Source organism: Ammospiza nelsoni, chromosome 17, assembly GCF_027579445.1.
Source record: "Ammospiza nelsoni isolate bAmmNel1 chromosome 17, bAmmNel1.pri, whole genome shotgun sequence".
NCBI lineage: Eukaryota > Metazoa > Chordata > Aves > Passeriformes > Passerellidae > Ammospiza > Ammospiza nelsoni.
In genome coordinates, this window is record NC_080649.1 from 14,932,940 (window position 1) to 14,948,831 (window position 15,892).

General features: G+C 59.9%; 1 protein-coding gene across 1 annotated transcript in view; it reads right to left on the reverse strand.

Moving 5' to 3' along the window:
- Positions 1-13,148, reverse strand: part of PPL (periplakin) — a 28,686-nt gene extending 15,538 nt beyond the window's left edge. The window contains exons 1-7 of the mRNA XM_059484703.1: positions 12,950-13,148; positions 3,933-4,032; positions 2,970-3,124; positions 1,676-1,796; positions 1,035-1,160; positions 729-770; positions 135-296 (exon numbers count right to left, since the gene is read on the reverse strand). Of these exons, the coding sequence (XP_059340686.1) occupies positions 135-296; positions 729-770; positions 1,035-1,160; positions 1,676-1,796; positions 2,970-3,124; positions 3,933-4,032; positions 12,950-13,011 (768 nt within the window). The 5' untranslated portion in view covers positions 13,012-13,148. The remainder of the gene's footprint in view (positions 1-134; positions 297-728; positions 771-1,034; positions 1,161-1,675; positions 1,797-2,969; positions 3,125-3,932; positions 4,033-12,949) is intronic.
- Positions 13,149-15,892: the final 2,744 nt, after the last annotated feature.

Below are 15,892 nucleotides of genomic sequence, written 5' to 3' on the forward strand. Positions count from 1 at the left end.
ACTACCACCTGCACATCTCAAAGCCATTTGTGATGGGTTGGGGGAGACTGAGGCACGAGAGGAGGGACATTTCCTGCCCCCATGCAGCTCCCGGCCCCGTGCCCAGCTCCCCTCTGCCCAGGCCAGGCTCAGACCTCGTACTGGCGGCGCCGGCTGGGGTAGTCCAGGTTGTGGTCGCTCCAGTCGTAATGGGTCCTGTCCTTGGCCTGCTGATCCAGCCAGTAGAGCTTGTTGGTGCAGCGCTGCATGTAATCCTGCAGCGAGTGCAGGTCCTGCTGCCGCTGCTGCGAGCCGGCCTGCGGAGGGACACACGGACAGCTCAGCCCAGAACTCTCCCTGTGCCTCCCCCAGGGCCACCCCAACAGAGGAACCCTCCAGGAGTCACCTCCCAGGGCCACCCCAATGAGGGACCCCTCTGGGAGGAGATCCCAGAGCCAATCCAACAGAGGAACCCTCCAGGATGGATCCCAGGGCCACCCCAACAGAGGAACCCTCCAGGATGGATCCCAGGGCCACCCCAACCAGGGACCCCTCCAGGAGGGGATCCCAGGGCCACCCCAACAGAGGAACCCTCCAGGATGGATCCCAGGGCCACCCCAACGAGGGACCCCTCCAGGATGGATCCCAGGGCCACCCCAATGAGGGACCCCTCCAGGATGGATCCCAGGCCACCCCAATGAGGGACCCCTCCAGGAGGGGCTCCTCCCCAGGATCCCAGGGGCTCTTACCAGCAGCTTCTGGTATTTGGCTTGGAAGTCGCTCATGCTTTCCTGGAGGAGGAGCAAGGCAAGGGTTAGGAGGGGTGGCTGGAGACACTTGGGTGCTCTGATGGGGGCTTGAGGGTGCAGGGGGATGTGGTTTATGGGATTTACCTCATTGTAAAGCCAGAGCTGGCATGCAATGCTGGGCTCTCAGGCTTGGAGGGGATCTGGGCACCCACCCAAACCTGCTGTAGCCCCCTGGATGGTGGGACAGGGACACCCTCCCCTTCATCCTGGGCTCAGGGCAGCAGGGAAAGAGGCAGGAGAGCTGACCTTGCTTCCTTCCTTGACGATGTGGGGCCCGATGGCCATGACCTCATTGTGGAAGATGTTGTGCTCTTCTACTTGGCTGTTGACCAGCGGCAGGTCAGTCCCAAAGCCTTTGCTGCTCAGAGCATCCTGGGGTGAACAGGAGTTGGGGTTAGCAATGGGGGAGCGAGGAAAGGCTGCCAAGGCCTAGGAAACTCCTCTTGGAGTTGCCCTGGAGCTGGGCTTGGATGGGCTCCAGTGGCTGCAGTGCAGAGATGCCCCAGGAGAGTGTGGGTGAAATCAGCTGTGCTGGAGGGCAGCCATGGGAAAACCAGTTTGGGGGGTTAAATAAACCCTTCTCTGGCTGGAGGAGTGCAGGGAGTGGGATGAAATGAAAAGTAAAGGCTGTGGCATAGAGCCTAAAGCAGGTGGTGACTGCGGATGCTGAGGCCAGCAGTGGTGCCACCTCGAGCACTGACTCCTGGTGCCACAGCAGCCAGCCTTGTCCCACCACCTCTGCCTCTCCCCTGCCACCCAGCTGTTTGCAGCTCCCACTGTGGAGCTGCCCAGAAGCTTTCCAAGAGCCAGGATCTCCATGGGGAGCTGCAGGAGTCCCTACCCAGCTGGTGCTGCTGGCCAGGCAGTGGCACTGGTGGCCCCTGTACCTGTTTCTCCTCGATCACTGTTGACCAGTTGACCTGGGGCTCAATGTGCTGCAGGGGGAAGTTGTAGATCTGCTCGTGTTTCACTTTCAGGTTTGCCACACGCTCCTTCAGCTGCCGGATGCTGCAAGAAGGGAAAGGTGAGAGTGGAATCAGGATGTGGGCATGGCTGGCATTGGCATTGCTGGGTGTAGCTGATCCTCTCCAGGTCCCCTGGATGGTGGCTGTGCTTGGGGAGAGCCCAGGGGGGCTGGCAGCAGCTGGGCTGTGCAGTGGGCAGGGAGAGGGCACCCCCTGTGCTCTGCCCTCTGCCAGGGGCTGTGAGATCAGGGCACTGGGGCAGTGTGGGGCCACCTTGCCAGGCTGCCATCATCTCACACTCCCCGTGCCCAGGATGGTGTGGGTCACACACCCTAACAGGAGCTTGTAGCAGACTCCATAGAATTGGCCAAGGCTCTGTGGAGGGCTGAGACTTAACAGTAGGAACTGCTGAGTTATGATGAGACAGCAAAATAAGCTCCTGCCTTCTGCCTCTCGACCCATAGCTTATCTCTGTAACCCCATAGGTCACTTTTCCCCTAACTCTTATTATTGGACAAGGTTGGATCCCCCTATACCCTATAAAAAGGGGCTGTTTTAGCCCATTCAGCAGAAGAAGAGCTGTCACTGGAACCCTTCACAGATCCCTCAATAAACCATTGCTGTGGAACGCCAGGACCTCTCCTTCTCCTCTCTCTCCTCTGCTTCTGCCCCAGCCAAAGACATCCTAGCAAGCCAGCAAAGAGCTGAAATCCCAAGAGAGCTGAGAATCACTAAAGAGCTGAAATCACTGAGCTTGCTAAGGGTAGCCAGTGGCTGTGAGCTGACTGGGTATTCAGCACTCTGTCTCCCAGAGGGACTGAGTTATTGGGATAGGACTGCCTTGCTCAGGGTTAAGCCCAATCTGGGGGCTGGGGGCTTGGGGGGAGACTGGCTCCCCCTGCCTTTTCAGGAGCTGGCATGCAGAGCAGCCCGTGGTGACCCCCGCCCTGCATTCAGCCACTATCCCGACAAATTTTGAACGTTTTTCCCACCTAAAATGGTTTCATAGTCTGATAATTATGATACATTTTTTACAAGGAATTTTTTAAATCTTTGTTGGAGTTAAGAAAGTTAAGGACTTAGGTCTTTTTCTTCCCTTATCAATATTGCAATGAAATTGATAAATAAGGACCAACTCTTTAGCTCAGCAGAGCCCCTGGAGAGGCCTCCACTCATCCAAGGGCTCTGGGGACAGTGGCCCATGCGTGTCACTCACTCTTCTGTGATCATGTCCCCCTGGGGATGCTTCATGTGCCGGGCCACAGCCGCGTCCCCATCCAGCACGTAGAGCAGCTTGTCAGACTCGGAGAGTTTCTGTGCCGTCAGCTCCTTGTACTGTGCCAGCTGGCACGACTTGATCTTGTGCAGGTCCTGCATGGTGGGGACAGAAGGAAGGGTCACCTCTGGGTGCCAGGAGGTCATCCCAGCCCGCTCTCCCCTGGCACTGGAGAGGAGCAGGAGCTCTGCTGTCTCCCACCCACCTGGGATGGATTTCACTTTCCATCACTTGACAAGGTCACTCTAATCTCAGCTGCTGGGGAAGGGCTGGGGAGCTGCATCACCTTGGGATGCATCCTTTGGGATCAGGAGGGTGGTTCAGGCCCTTGGGATCAGGAGGGTGGCTCAGGCCTTTGGAGTGAGGAGGAGGGCTCAGGCCTTTGGGATCAGGAGGGTGGCTCAGGCCTTTGGGGTGAGGAGGAGGGCTCAGGCCTTTGGGATCAGGAGGATGGCTCAAGCCGTTGGGATTGGGAGGGTGGCTCAGGCCCTTGGGATCAGGAGGGTGGCTCAGGCCTTTGGGATCAGGAGGGTGGTTCAGGCCTTTGGGATCAGGAGGGTGGTTCAGGCCTTTGGGATCAGGAGGGTGGTTCAGGCCTCCTCATCCCCAGCTCCCTGCTGGATGCACACCCCACTCTGCACAGTCCTGCTCCCCAGGTTAAGAGGGAATTTTGAGGGGCCCTGTTGCCTGGAACACCCTCCCACCCTCTTCCCACGAGCGGGGGACCCCGATAACCCTTGAATGACCCTTGCAGATCATCACAATCCAGGTGCCAGTGAGGGCTGGGCAGGCACCCACACGTGCCCAGGAGAGGAGGGGAGAGCCCGGGCAGTGCCAGGGGCTGGGGCAGGGAGCAGAGGGGCTCAGGGAGGAGGTGTGGCTGCGGGACCGTGCCCTGCTTACATTCTGCATTCGGGAGTCGGTCTCCACGATGTTTTTCTCCACCTGGTCAGCATTTTTCTGCAGGCGCTCGATGAGCTCGGTCAGCTCTTTGCTGGAGATGCTGGGGACAGAAGGGGGGCTCAGGTCACCCCTCGGGGGCGGGCACAGCTGCCGGGGGTGACCCGCGGGTGGCCGGGGGCCAGCCGGGCCTGCCAGGCTCTGCAGCTGTGTGTGACTCACTGCTGCCTTCCAGCTCTGTCCAAAATACCGAGCCAGGGGGCCGGGAGGGGGCGGCTGGAAAGGGGAGCGGGGCCTGAGCCTCCCTCGGCCTCAGAGCAGGGAGAGAATTACAGAATATCCTCAGCTGGAAGGGGCTCACGAGGAGCATCAGCCCCTGGCCCTGCACTGACACTCCAACAATCCCACCCTGTGTCTGAGAAAGGAGGCTCCAGTGTGGAAATAGAGGAGCTGGAGCAGCAGGGAGGGCCCATGCCCACAGTCAGGTGCCCCTTGGAGGGTGTTGGCCATGGGCAGCCCCTGCTGCAGCCCTGCTCTGCCCCTCTGGGCTCAGAGTTTCCCTCTCTATTCACACTTTAACCCCACACAGGGCATGGGATCACACACATTGCATCTCCTGCACTGGTTTTGCTGCCAGGCTGGCAGGGTGCAGGGCCAGCCCAAATTCCCATCCCACTGCAGGGACAGCGGGGCTGGAGCAGAGCAGAACACCCTGTGACGCAGGCTCTGCATTGCTGGGCTTATTTTAAACATTTCATCCCGTGTCTGTCACTGTGGCTGCAGGGAGAGGCTGCACATGCCAGGAGCCTGTGCCAGGCACTGCCCAGCTCACCCAGCCCTGACCAGGGGCAGGGGCAGAGTGTGCCCCGCAAACCCCTGCAGCCAGAGGGGGCTGAGGCTGCTGGCAAGGCTGGGGTGTCCCAGCTGAGCTGCTTTGCCATCTGGGCTGGCTCAGTGCAGCCCCAACCATCTTCATATGAGCCTTAATGAGCTCGTTATGTGGCGGCAGAAGGAATCTTTATGTGGCACTTGGAAGTGTCAACTGCTGCTGGAGAGGATGAGCGGGGCTGGCTGGGGGAGCAGCAGCACCCCAGCAGTGCTGGCTCATGGCACAGAGAGTTCCTGCATCCCTAGGCAGAACCATGGAATTGTAGAGGTTGGAAAACCCTCCAAGCACATCGAGTCCAACCATTCCTCCAGCACTGCCAAGGCCACCACTGACCCGTGTCCCCAAGTGCCACATCCATACAGCTTGTAAATCCCTCCAGGAACAGTGAGCCTGGGCAGCTGTGCCCGTGCCTGGCCATTCCATGAAGGAATATTCCCAATATCCAACCTAAACCTCCCATGGCACAACTTGAGGCTGTTTCCCCTTGTTCTGCTCCCTGGGAGCAGAGCCCAACCCCCCTGGCTGTCCCCTCCTGTCAGGAGCTGTGCAGAACCACAAGGTCCCCCCTGAGCCTCCTTTCCTCCAGGCTGAGCCCCTTCCCAGCTCCCTCAGCCCCTCCTGGTGCTCCTGACCCTTCCCTGGATCCCCTCCAGCCCCTCAGTGTTGGGAGGGCTCAGAACTGCCCCAGGACTGGGGCTGCAGCTCCCCCAGGACTCTGGTGCTGAATTTCAGGACCTGTTCCTGCCTGCCCCATGTGCTGTCGCTTCAGTGCAGCAGAACAAACCCAAACCCCAGCTCTGGGCTTGTTCCTCCCTACCTCAAACCTGCCCCAGGCTGCAGGAGCCTTGTGGCATCCAGAAAAGTTCACACTTCCCAGGGAAGTTCTGCTATGGGCATGGTTTACACTGATTTTTTTCTTTTTATAGAAGCTGCATCATCAGGATGGTACTCAGAGGTTTGTGCCCGTCCCTGTGCCTGCTGCCTGCCTGGCACCTCCTGCACCAGCAGCAATGAGCCCAGGGGGCATTCCTGGCAGAGGAGACAAGGAAGGGGTCACTGGGAGCTGTATTGCAATAATTCCAAGGGTGATTCTCATTCTGTGTTCAATAATCACAGCTGGAGGGTGCACGGGGAGATGGGGTGTGGGTGCTGGCTCCTGCTCCAGTGGTAGAAGCAGCTCCTCAAAATCCACGTCGGGGTTTCTTCCAACCTTCACCATCCCACAGAAAGCAGGGCAGGAGTCAGGTGGGATCAGTGGTTTGGAGTGGGTGCCTGAAGTGTGCTGCACGTGTTTGGGTCTCTTTGGGTGATGGTTGCTCAGAGCTGGCAGCTCCTGCACCCTGGCAGAGCCTGAGGCCACCAAGGAGCCTTCCTCACCCTCACCCTGCACTGGAGCCACCTGAGCTGGGGAGGTGAGAGGGGTTCATCATCCAAGCTTGGGATGCTCTCTGTGAGGGCTGGGCTGGCACTGAGCTGGGCACTCCTGGGCTGGCACTGAGCTGGGCACAGCTGGCAGCTCCTGCTGGCTCCTCTCCCTGGGCCCTGCCTTGGGCTCAGGGACCCTAGCAAGTCCAAGGATGGATCTTCAGGGCTGCAGCATGGATGTGAAAACCATCCTAAAACCCAGGAGAAGTCTGAGCTTTTTCAAACCCAGCAGAAGTCTGAGCTTTTTCTAGTTCTACCTCTGACTGAAACCTCTAAACTGTAGGCAGGAAATGAACCCAAGGCAGGGAATTTTGGATGTATGGCTGTGGCTCAGGCTGACCTGGAGAGCTGAGCCTGGAGCCTTGGCCCAGCCTTGTGCTCACTTTGCATCACAAAACTGATCTCAGGTGCTGGAAGCAGTGAGGGTAACACCCAGCCCTGAGCCTCCCCTCACTGCCCAGCTGGGGTGGGGTGAGAATGAGCCCCTGCTCCCCTTCCCTCTGCTCCTCTCTCAGCCTGGAGCCACAAACTCTCCTCATCCCTGTGCCCTGCCAGCCCCTTCCCAAGCTGGGGGTGCTGCCCCTGGACCCCCTCCTGCCCTCAGTGACTGCCAGGGCTGGGGCAGAGTCACCCTCAGCCCCTGGCACTGGGGACAGTGATGGTGACAGTGACAGTGACATCCCTTCTCCATCAGGGCAGGATGGAGCAGGGGAGGGCAGAGAAGGGAGGTGATGGTGATCCAGAACCTGCAATGTCTGGGTGAGCAGGGCCAGGAAATGCAGCCTTGCTCAGAGCAGGCAAGGACATGCTGGGAGTGCTGTGGGCATGGCTGGGCTCTCCTGGCACACCAGAGCAGCTGTTTGCCCTCTGCTGCTCTGTGGTTTGTGTGAAAGTCACAGCTGAGGCTATGGGACAGGGAACTCTCATAAACACTCCCATGGGAGCTGCAGCTCAAACTGCAGCTTTGGGGAGCTGCTGCTGTGCTCCCCATCCTGCCCTGAGCTCAGCTGTGCACCCCCAGCCACTGCAGGGATAACAAGTGGGCAGGAATAAACAGAAATAAGAGAGAATGGGAACCCCTCATGGGAGATCTCTCTTATTTGTGTATTTATTTCTCCACACTTGTCACTTTGGTGCCACTTCATCAACCAGCTTGGACATCGCTGATGTGAGAACATCAGACCTGTTAATTACCCATCAGGCCTGTTAATTACCATCAGGCCTGTTAATTACCCATTGTCCCTGCCACAGCTGGGGCTGTGTGGATAAACCAGAGGAGGAGCACAGCCCCTGCATCCAGCTGGATGTCAAACAGGGAAAGCTGAAGCCTGGCTGGACTCTCCATGCCAGGGGATGGAGGAGTTTGGCTGCATCTGCTGCAAGGGGGAAGATGCTGGAATGCCAGGACCCAGGGAATGGTTTCCCACTGCCAGAGGGCAGGGATGGATGGGATATTGGGAATGAGGAATTGTTCCCTGTGAGGGTGGGCAGGCCCTGGCACAGGGTGCCCAGAGCAGCTGTGGCTGCCCCTGGATCCCTGGCAGTGCCCACAGCCAGGCTGGGCAGGGCTTGGAGAAGGCTGGGACAGTGGGAGGTGTCCCTGCCATGGCAGGGGTGGGAATGGGATGAGTTTGAAGCTCCCTTACAACCCCAACCCACTCCATGACTCTGTGCAGGAGAAGCACAAATGGATGGGCAAAGCAGCGAGGGAGCCTTGGCTGCCCCAGGAAAAGTGGGTGGATGGGACTGGGAGGATGGGGCTCCTTTGGGAAGCTGCAGGAAGAGCCATGGATGCATCCAGGGAAGACAAAGGGATGCCAGGGCCCAAAAGCAGCCTGGGAGGATGGCTGGAGCATGGAGCAGAGCAGGACTTGGCCAGAGCCCAGCTGGGATGGGCAGCACACACGAGACTGAGCAGAGCCAGGAGTGAAGTGCCCAGGGCACGGCCCCTGTGGGGCTGCAGCACAGGGGGAATGCAGAGAGCTCTGCTGGAATAGATAAGGCTTTGTCTGAGAGATGAAAAAAAAAAATAATAAAAGCCTGGAAAAACTGGCTTTGCCATTTCTGGAGAACTTTAACATTCTCTGGTCAGGGAGGAAAAAATGATCTCTCATGGAAAGCTGTGCTCAGCACAAGAGTTGATTTTTGTCAGTGCCATTGCCTGGCTGGGGTGAGGGACCCCAGATCATTCCCATGGGGAATGGGAGCTGGTTTTGGGGTTTCTCCCAGCTGGGGAACAGGAGGAAGCAGCTTCATCCATGTACCACAATTCTGCCCTCAGGACCTTGCTTTCAGAGGGGTTCAGGTGTTTCTGAAGGCTTAGGGGGGATTTTTAGGATTCAGGTTTTTCTTTCTTCTGTTTTCTTACAGTTTTGGTGATTTTTCTTAATATTTTAGTTGAGATATTTTTACGAAGAGGTGTTCTCAACAGACAAATATGATTATAATTATTGTAATGTGAAAACTTTGCTGCTAAAAACTGGACTTTTCCTCTATTCATTTTTCTTTTCCTCTTCTCATTAGGTTGCACCCTCAGTGGTAAGAGCAGGTTTTGGAGCAAACCTCCTTGAGATCAGTTTCTCCAGATGTGCAAAGGCCTTGTGCTTGCTGGCAGGTGGTAGAAAATCCCTTTGATTTCTCAAGTTTCCTTTTTCCAAACAAGGAGGTTTTTTTCCTTAATCCCTCCAAGGGAGATGTTCAGACACTCCTGAGTTTTGGCAGCTCCAGCTCATCCTGGGAAGGCTCCTGCTGGGAATTTGCCCCATGAGCCTGATCCCTGCTGGGAGGGTTATGGGAAGGGATCCCCTGCTCAGCGATGCTGCTCTCCTGTCAGGAACCCTTCCCATCCCTTCTCCTGGTGGGATGGCTTGGCAGGGCCAGGGGAGCTGGGTGAGGATGGCTCTGATCCCACCCCTGGCATGGACAATGAGCACAGCAGGCAGTGCCCACCCTCTGCTGCTCCCAATTCCATCCCATTCAATGTCCATGCACAGAAATTTCACAGAAAGCTCTCCCAGGTCAGCCCTGCTGCTGGAGGAATTAAACTGAATGAATCCTCCAGAAGGCCACAGAGCTCTAAATGTCCTTGAAGCTCCTCCAGCCTGCATGCAATTCTCTCCTGCTGCTTTTAATGACCCCGAAGTGAGGCTGTGGCACAAGGGCTGGGCTCTGGCTGCGGTGATTCAGGTTTGGGAGAGATTAGGATCTGGCTGAAAACTCAGAGCAGGCTCTGTCAGGCTGCCCACGGCAGGGTGAGGCTGGACAGCAGGGCTGCTGTGCTCAGCCCAGCCAGTTCCAGGGGTATTTATCTTCCCTGCGAGCAATGGTGATATTTCTGTAATCTGCATGGAAATGAGGGCAGGAACGGGGCGGGCAAAGGGAGCTGGCTCCGCCCTCAGCCTGAGCAGCTCCTGACTCACCTGCTGACTCCAGCCCTTCCAAACAGCCTCTGGAAATGGGGCCAGCCCCGCAGGCAGAGCTGTCCCAGTGCCTGCACCCTCTCACCTGGGCACTGACACAGCTGAGGGTCCCCAGGGCTGGGAGTGCTCCCACCCCGAGGATGAGCAACCTTCCTGCTGGCAGGAGAGAGTTTCAGCAGCAGCTGGGAACGCTGAGCTGGTTTTTATCATAAAATGATCAAATGGTTTAAATTGGATGGGCAGGGAGAGCTTTCACTATCCCAGGGTGCTCCAAGCTCCATCCAGCACCTCCCTCACTGCCTCCTACCTGCCAAGCCTGGACTACCAAAGAAGAAGAAGGAGCCAACCTCTCCTGTGTTCTAAGCATGGCAAGGGTTTGAGGAACGTGGTGTGGAAGGAGGCCGGTGATTTTCCCCACACTGTGGCTCTGTTCAAGGCTTTGCCTTCCCTCCCAGGGACACACATCCATGTAACAACACTGGGCACAGCTGAATTCCCAGGGCCTTCCCGTGCTCAGGGACGAGAGCAGAGTGAAGCAAGCAAGTCCATGAGACAAAAGAGATGAGAAGAAGATGTCACCATCATCCCCCAGGATCCCCAGCCAAGGCAGGAGATGCCCAGGGCTGGATGGGGATGGCTCCTGAGCCTGGAGGCCAGGCAGATCACAGAGCTGCAGCAGATATTCCCGAGGAGAGACCTGGACCCTGGTTCTGCTGGATCTTGAGGGCCACTTTGGGGGTGGGACAGGGTGGCTGTCACATCCAGAGTTGTTCATGGGGAGGGTGCAGCTCCTGGTGCCAGTGCTGTTCATGGAGATGTTCCCATCCTGGGCTTTGTCCCGAGGCTGAGGAAGCCACCAAGGCTCCCGGGGCTCCCGGGGCTGGCAGGACACGCTCGGTGCCCCCCGCTCTCTCTCTCTCTCTCGCCAAACCGGTGCCGGTTCTCGCCCCGTCCCTCGGCGCTTTGAAGGCTCCGTGCCGGGCACCGCGCCCTGCCCAAGGCGCAGCCCCGCCGATCCGGCCGCGCTCCCGCCGTGTCGAAATCGCGGTCCCCGCTGCCGGCGGGGGCGGGAGGCTGATTTGGGGAGTGTTGCTCTGTTTTCCTGGCAGCAGAGCGGGGCGGGAGCCGCCTGGCAGTGCCTGGAGCAGGGGACGGGGCAGCAGCTCCTCGCTGCTTCTTCGCAATCCTCCTGCAGCGAGTTGTTCAACCGGTCGGGCGCCGGCTTCCCCATCTTGATGGTGGGGCTGTTTCCACACGGCGGGAGTGTTCCCTGGATTCACAGATGTTTGTAAACTCCGAGGCAGGAATTAACAAATTGGGGCTAATAAGCACAGCTCTCCCCGAGGTGTGCACGGACAGCCGGGGCGCAGGAAGGGAGGGAGGCTGGCCCCGGGCACAGCCCTGCGCTGCTTCCTCAGCCACCACCAGCCAGAAAAACAGAGGTTCCAGCCTGGCCCGCAGCCTGCGGAGGTGCTCTGGCACCTGCCCAGGGCCGCTGGGCTGCAGGCAGGGAGGAGGAGGAGGAGGAAAGCAGCTTCCTTCCTTCCTGCGCTGATCCATCCCCGGCGGATGGAGAGGGCTCGGGGTACCCGGGGCTGGAGCGCAGAGTGGGGACCCGGGCACAGCCCCACGGTGGGGCACAGTGCAGTCTGTCCCCTCCTGCTCCACAGCCTCCTGACAATGCTGTGACACCGCAGCTCTGTCTCCTCCTGCTCCCGGGGTCCCGAGCTGCCATCCCATCCCATCCCATCCCATCCCATCCCATCCCATCCCATCCCATCCCATCCCTGCTGGGGGGTTTCTCCCTTTCGAGCCGCCCGCTGATCCCCCGAAGCTCAGAAATGCTCAGAAGGATGAGCATTGGCACCATCCTCACTCGGGGGAGTCGCGGCCGCCAGGGAGGTGCGGAGCCTCCAGGGCTCGGTGCCAGCCCCGTGTGCCAGGATGGGCAGCACAGCGTGCCCAGGGAGCCTGGGCGGCCCTGCCGAGCCGGCCGGGGGAGCCTTCCCGGGGCTGGAGCTCAGCAGTGCCCGGTGCCCGGGCAGCAGCGGGCACGGAACCCCTGCCACGGGCACAGCCCCGCTCCCGGGGCAGGGAGCAGCCGGGGATCCCCTGCTCGGGAAATGCCGGCGCCTGCTGGGCTGACCGGTCCCTCCTGGGTGCTCGGAGGCCCCTCAGCCCCAAGCGCTCCCCAGCTCCCTTCCCAAAGGAGATTTTTGGGAGGGGGCGGCTGCTCGGGCTCCACCAGCCGGGACTGGTGCGGATGGAGAGGGATGGGAGGGGATGAACGGACACGGGCTGGGATCTTGAATCCTTGAATCACTCAGAATCCTGGAGCATTCCACATGTTCCAGAGCCCCTGTAGCTACTCCGGGAAACACAGGGCACGTTTCTGATTAATCGCAACATCCACCTCTGTGGAAACACATCCAGGCGCAGGCAGGGGCTGGGGACTGTCCAACATCCAGCCCAGAGAGGCCGAGCCTTCCTGCCGAGGGATTTTTACACCTTTTCCCTTTTATCAGTGACCTTTCACAGGGCGCATTCAACACCCTGCTTTTCTTTCTTTCTCTTTTTTTTTTTTTTTTCTTTTTCTTTTAGCCAACCAGTACAAGCGAAACGCGTCTCCACCCCGCCAGAGAGAGCCGAGGAAACGACGATGGACCGAATCCTCGGTCCGGAGGGAACAGGGGCCAAGGTGGACAACAACCAGACTATTTTCCCCTAAGATCTGACGCAGCACACACCTGGCAAGGGAAGGAACCTGCTCGCCGGAGCTGCTGCCATGGGAGGGGAGCTGGGAGAGACAATCCCTGTGCCCACAGCCGGGGCAGGAGATGGACCCAGCTCGGGGAGGAGCTGGCACCGCACGGGGGGGCAAACACCGCAGTTCGCACTCGGCTCTCAGGGCTCCACCAGCACCCAGAGCGTGCCCGCACCTCGAGGGTGTGGGAACACTTCAGGGTTCCTCTCCTCGGGGTTGCCCACACTTTAGAGTGCCCACACCTCGGTGGTGCCCACACCTCGGTGGTGCCCACACCTCCGGGGGCAACCACTCCTGGGGAGGTGCCGACACTTGGGGGTTCCACACCTCGGGGGTTCTCACACTCGAGGGTTCCCACACCGGGGGGATTCCCACACCTGAGGGGGTTCCCACTCCTCGGGGGGCTCTCTCTCCTCGGGAGGATCAGCTCCGCCGAGCGGGGGAGATGCTGCGGGACGGGATCCCCGGGATCCCCTCTGCCCGTCCCGCGAGGAGCGGGGCTGCCCGGGGCCGGGTCACTCACCTCTTCTTCTGCACGGAGGGGCTGTATTTGCCTTTGTTGCGTTTCCTGAAGAGCGAGTGCATCGCGTCCCCGCACGGCGCCCGCCGCGCTCCTCCTGCCCGTCCCCGCCGCCGCCCGCAGCCTCTGCGCCGCCACCGGGCCGGGCCCCGCCGGGAGGCGGGACGGGGCAGCACCGCCTCTGCCTCCTGCGCCTCCTCCTGCCTCCTCCTGCCTCCTCCTGCCTCCTCCTGCTCCTCCCGCCGTGCCCCTCCCAGCCCGCAGCATCCTCCCCTAGCTTTGGGGGCGCCCCTGGGAGGGTCCCGGCAGGGTTGAGACCCCCCCAGATGTGCAGGGCCTGGCACGGGCCCGGGATGGGCACAGGGGGCAGTCAAGGGGGGCTGCGGCTCCTCCCGGGAGGTTTCTGTGTTTGGGGATGAGCGGTGCTGGGAGCGTCCCTGCTCCTTCAGTGACATCGGCACTGCCGGGACAGCGCTGGTCTTTTCACGCTGAGGGGATGGAGGGGGTCCAGAACAGAGCTGGGAAGGGTCTGGAGCACCAGGAGGGGCTGAGGGAGCTGGGAAGGGGCTCAGCCTGGAGAAAAGGAGGCTCAGGGGGGACCTTGTGGCTCTGCACAGCTCCTGACAGGAGGGGACAGCAGGGAACAGGGACAGGACAAGGGGAAACAGCCTCAAATTGTGCCAGGAACGTTCAGACTGGATACTGGGAAAGCTTCACTGAAAGGGTGGCCAGGCCCTGGCCCAGCTGTCGGGGCTGTGGTGGGGTCCCCATCCCTGGGGGGATTCAAAGCCCTCTGGATGTGGCACTTGGGGACAGGGTCAGTGGCAAATACGATGGTGCTGGGGGAGTTGGACTTGATGATCTGACAGATCTGCTCCGACCTCGAGATCTCCATAAGGCACGGAGCTGCCTCCCCCAGGCCCCCCGCAGCCTAAGAGGTTTTGCTCACACATGCACACAGCAGTCAGCAATTAGGACCAGCTCTGGCCTTTTTATCCCGGGATTTTGTGCCCATGCGGGATTAAAGCCCTGATTGTAGCTTCCCCACCAGCCCCAAATCCTCTGTTCTGGGGGCAAGTCAGTGCACGCTGTGACCTATTGATCCCGATCCCTGCGTGTGCCGGATCCGGGGCGCCCTTAAAGAGCTCCGAGCGCTGCGGCCCCGGGCACTCCCGGCCGGGGGAGCGGGGAGGCGGCGGGGCCGGCAGCCACAGCGCAGGCAAGTGCGGCTTCGCGTCTCTGTGTGTCCGTCTGTGTGTCCGTCTGTCTGTCCGTGTTGCTCTGTGTGTGTTTGTGGCAGTCCCTCCATCCCATTCTGCCGTGGTTTGTGCTCCTGGCTCGTTTAGGAAGTGAGAGCTGTTGCCGGGCTCTGGCACTGCTGCCTGGCTCTGCCATCCCCTGAGCTGTGAGGAACCCACAGCCCGAGCCCCACAGAGCCCTGAGCCCCCCGGGCCGGGCTGTCACCCCACACACAGCAGCTCTTGGTGTGCCCCATCCAGCCAAGCTCCTCAGAGCCCTTGGCCACTGGGGATGGGTTTAAAACCCTCCCAGGGCCCAGGGTTGTGCTGGAGGTGGATCAGCTGGGGCTGGGGGCGGCAGGGTACTGCTGGGATTGAGCCCAGCGCTGTCACTCGGTGCTAGGTGTGCTGGTGTGAGGCTGGAGCAGCCCCCGAGAGCCAGAGCTGGGGCTGGGCCTCACCCTGGCCTGGCTGGGGCCGTCTCTGGGCTGTTCCTGCTGCCAGCCATGGCACCAGCTCCATCTGAACCATCACTGGGGTGTGAATTGCTCTCCATGGTGCCCAGCTTCTGTTCTTATTTCTAAATAGATCATGAGGATCCCCCGGGCAGGAACTGTTCATGTGATCCCCAGAGCCCGTTATCCCCTGGCATCCCTGGCACTGCCTGGAGCCTGGCACCCTCAGTGCCTGCCATGGCCTCAGTGCCAGCCTCCTGCCCGTGCTGAGGAGCCCACGGTGCTCCCCTGGGTTTTGGGAGGAGGGTTTTGCCAGTGCTGAGGTTCTTTTGGAGGCTGTGAGCATCCCTGTCCTCCCTGCAGCCCCACAGAGAGGAGCTGAGGGGAGAAACCCAGCCCGGCTGCTTTTGCTTCACTGTGTGAAATCCTGCACATCCTTACTCGGCTCTGGAAACACTTTCTGCTTTTTGTGCTTTGGGATCCCCCCCCCCCCCCCCCCATCTCTAGCAGCAACGTGTTCTGGATGCCCAAAGGACTGATTGCTCCTCTTAAAGCTCCCAGAGCCATCCCAGAGCCCCCCTTCTTGACCCTGTGGGAAGGTGAGCAGAGGTTTAGGGATGAACTGCCTCTGCCTACCAGGGGGTTTGCTTTCCATCTCCTCCTGTGCCAGTTCTGCAGCCTTAATCCTCCTAATCTCCCCACATCTCTGGCGTGGCTCATTTTTGTGTGCAAATGCCCTTGAGAGCAGCAAAATTGCAGCTGCTGGGTGAAACACCAGGCGGAGAGAAACCCCGGTGTAGTGGAAAACTCTGTCTTATGTAAACTGCCCAGGCACTCTGCCTTTGCCTTGGCTTGGGATCAGAGGCACTGCACACCCTCTGTGCACAGGGTGCTTTTGGGGACCTGGGGGCCTGTGCTTTGGGGGTGCTGGCAGCTCTTCTCCAGCTCTGGTGCCTGCCCAGAGCACAGCACAGCCCGTGCTGGAGTTCCCTCCTCGGCTGGGCTCTGCCAGGGTTGGTTTTGCAGCGTTTATTTTGCAAATGAGCCTCTGGGTGGCTTTGCTGCTGCAGCTGCTCCCTGCTGTGCTCTGTGCCTTCCCCTCTGCTGCTGCTGGTGTCCAGGTGTCCAGATGTCTACATATCCAGATATCCAGGTGTCCAGGTGTCCAGCCCAGGTGCCACCTCCTTGGAGCCGCCTGAGCCTGGGGAAGTGGGGCTGTCCTGCCAGCCTGGCCCCTGCCATGCCCCACGAGC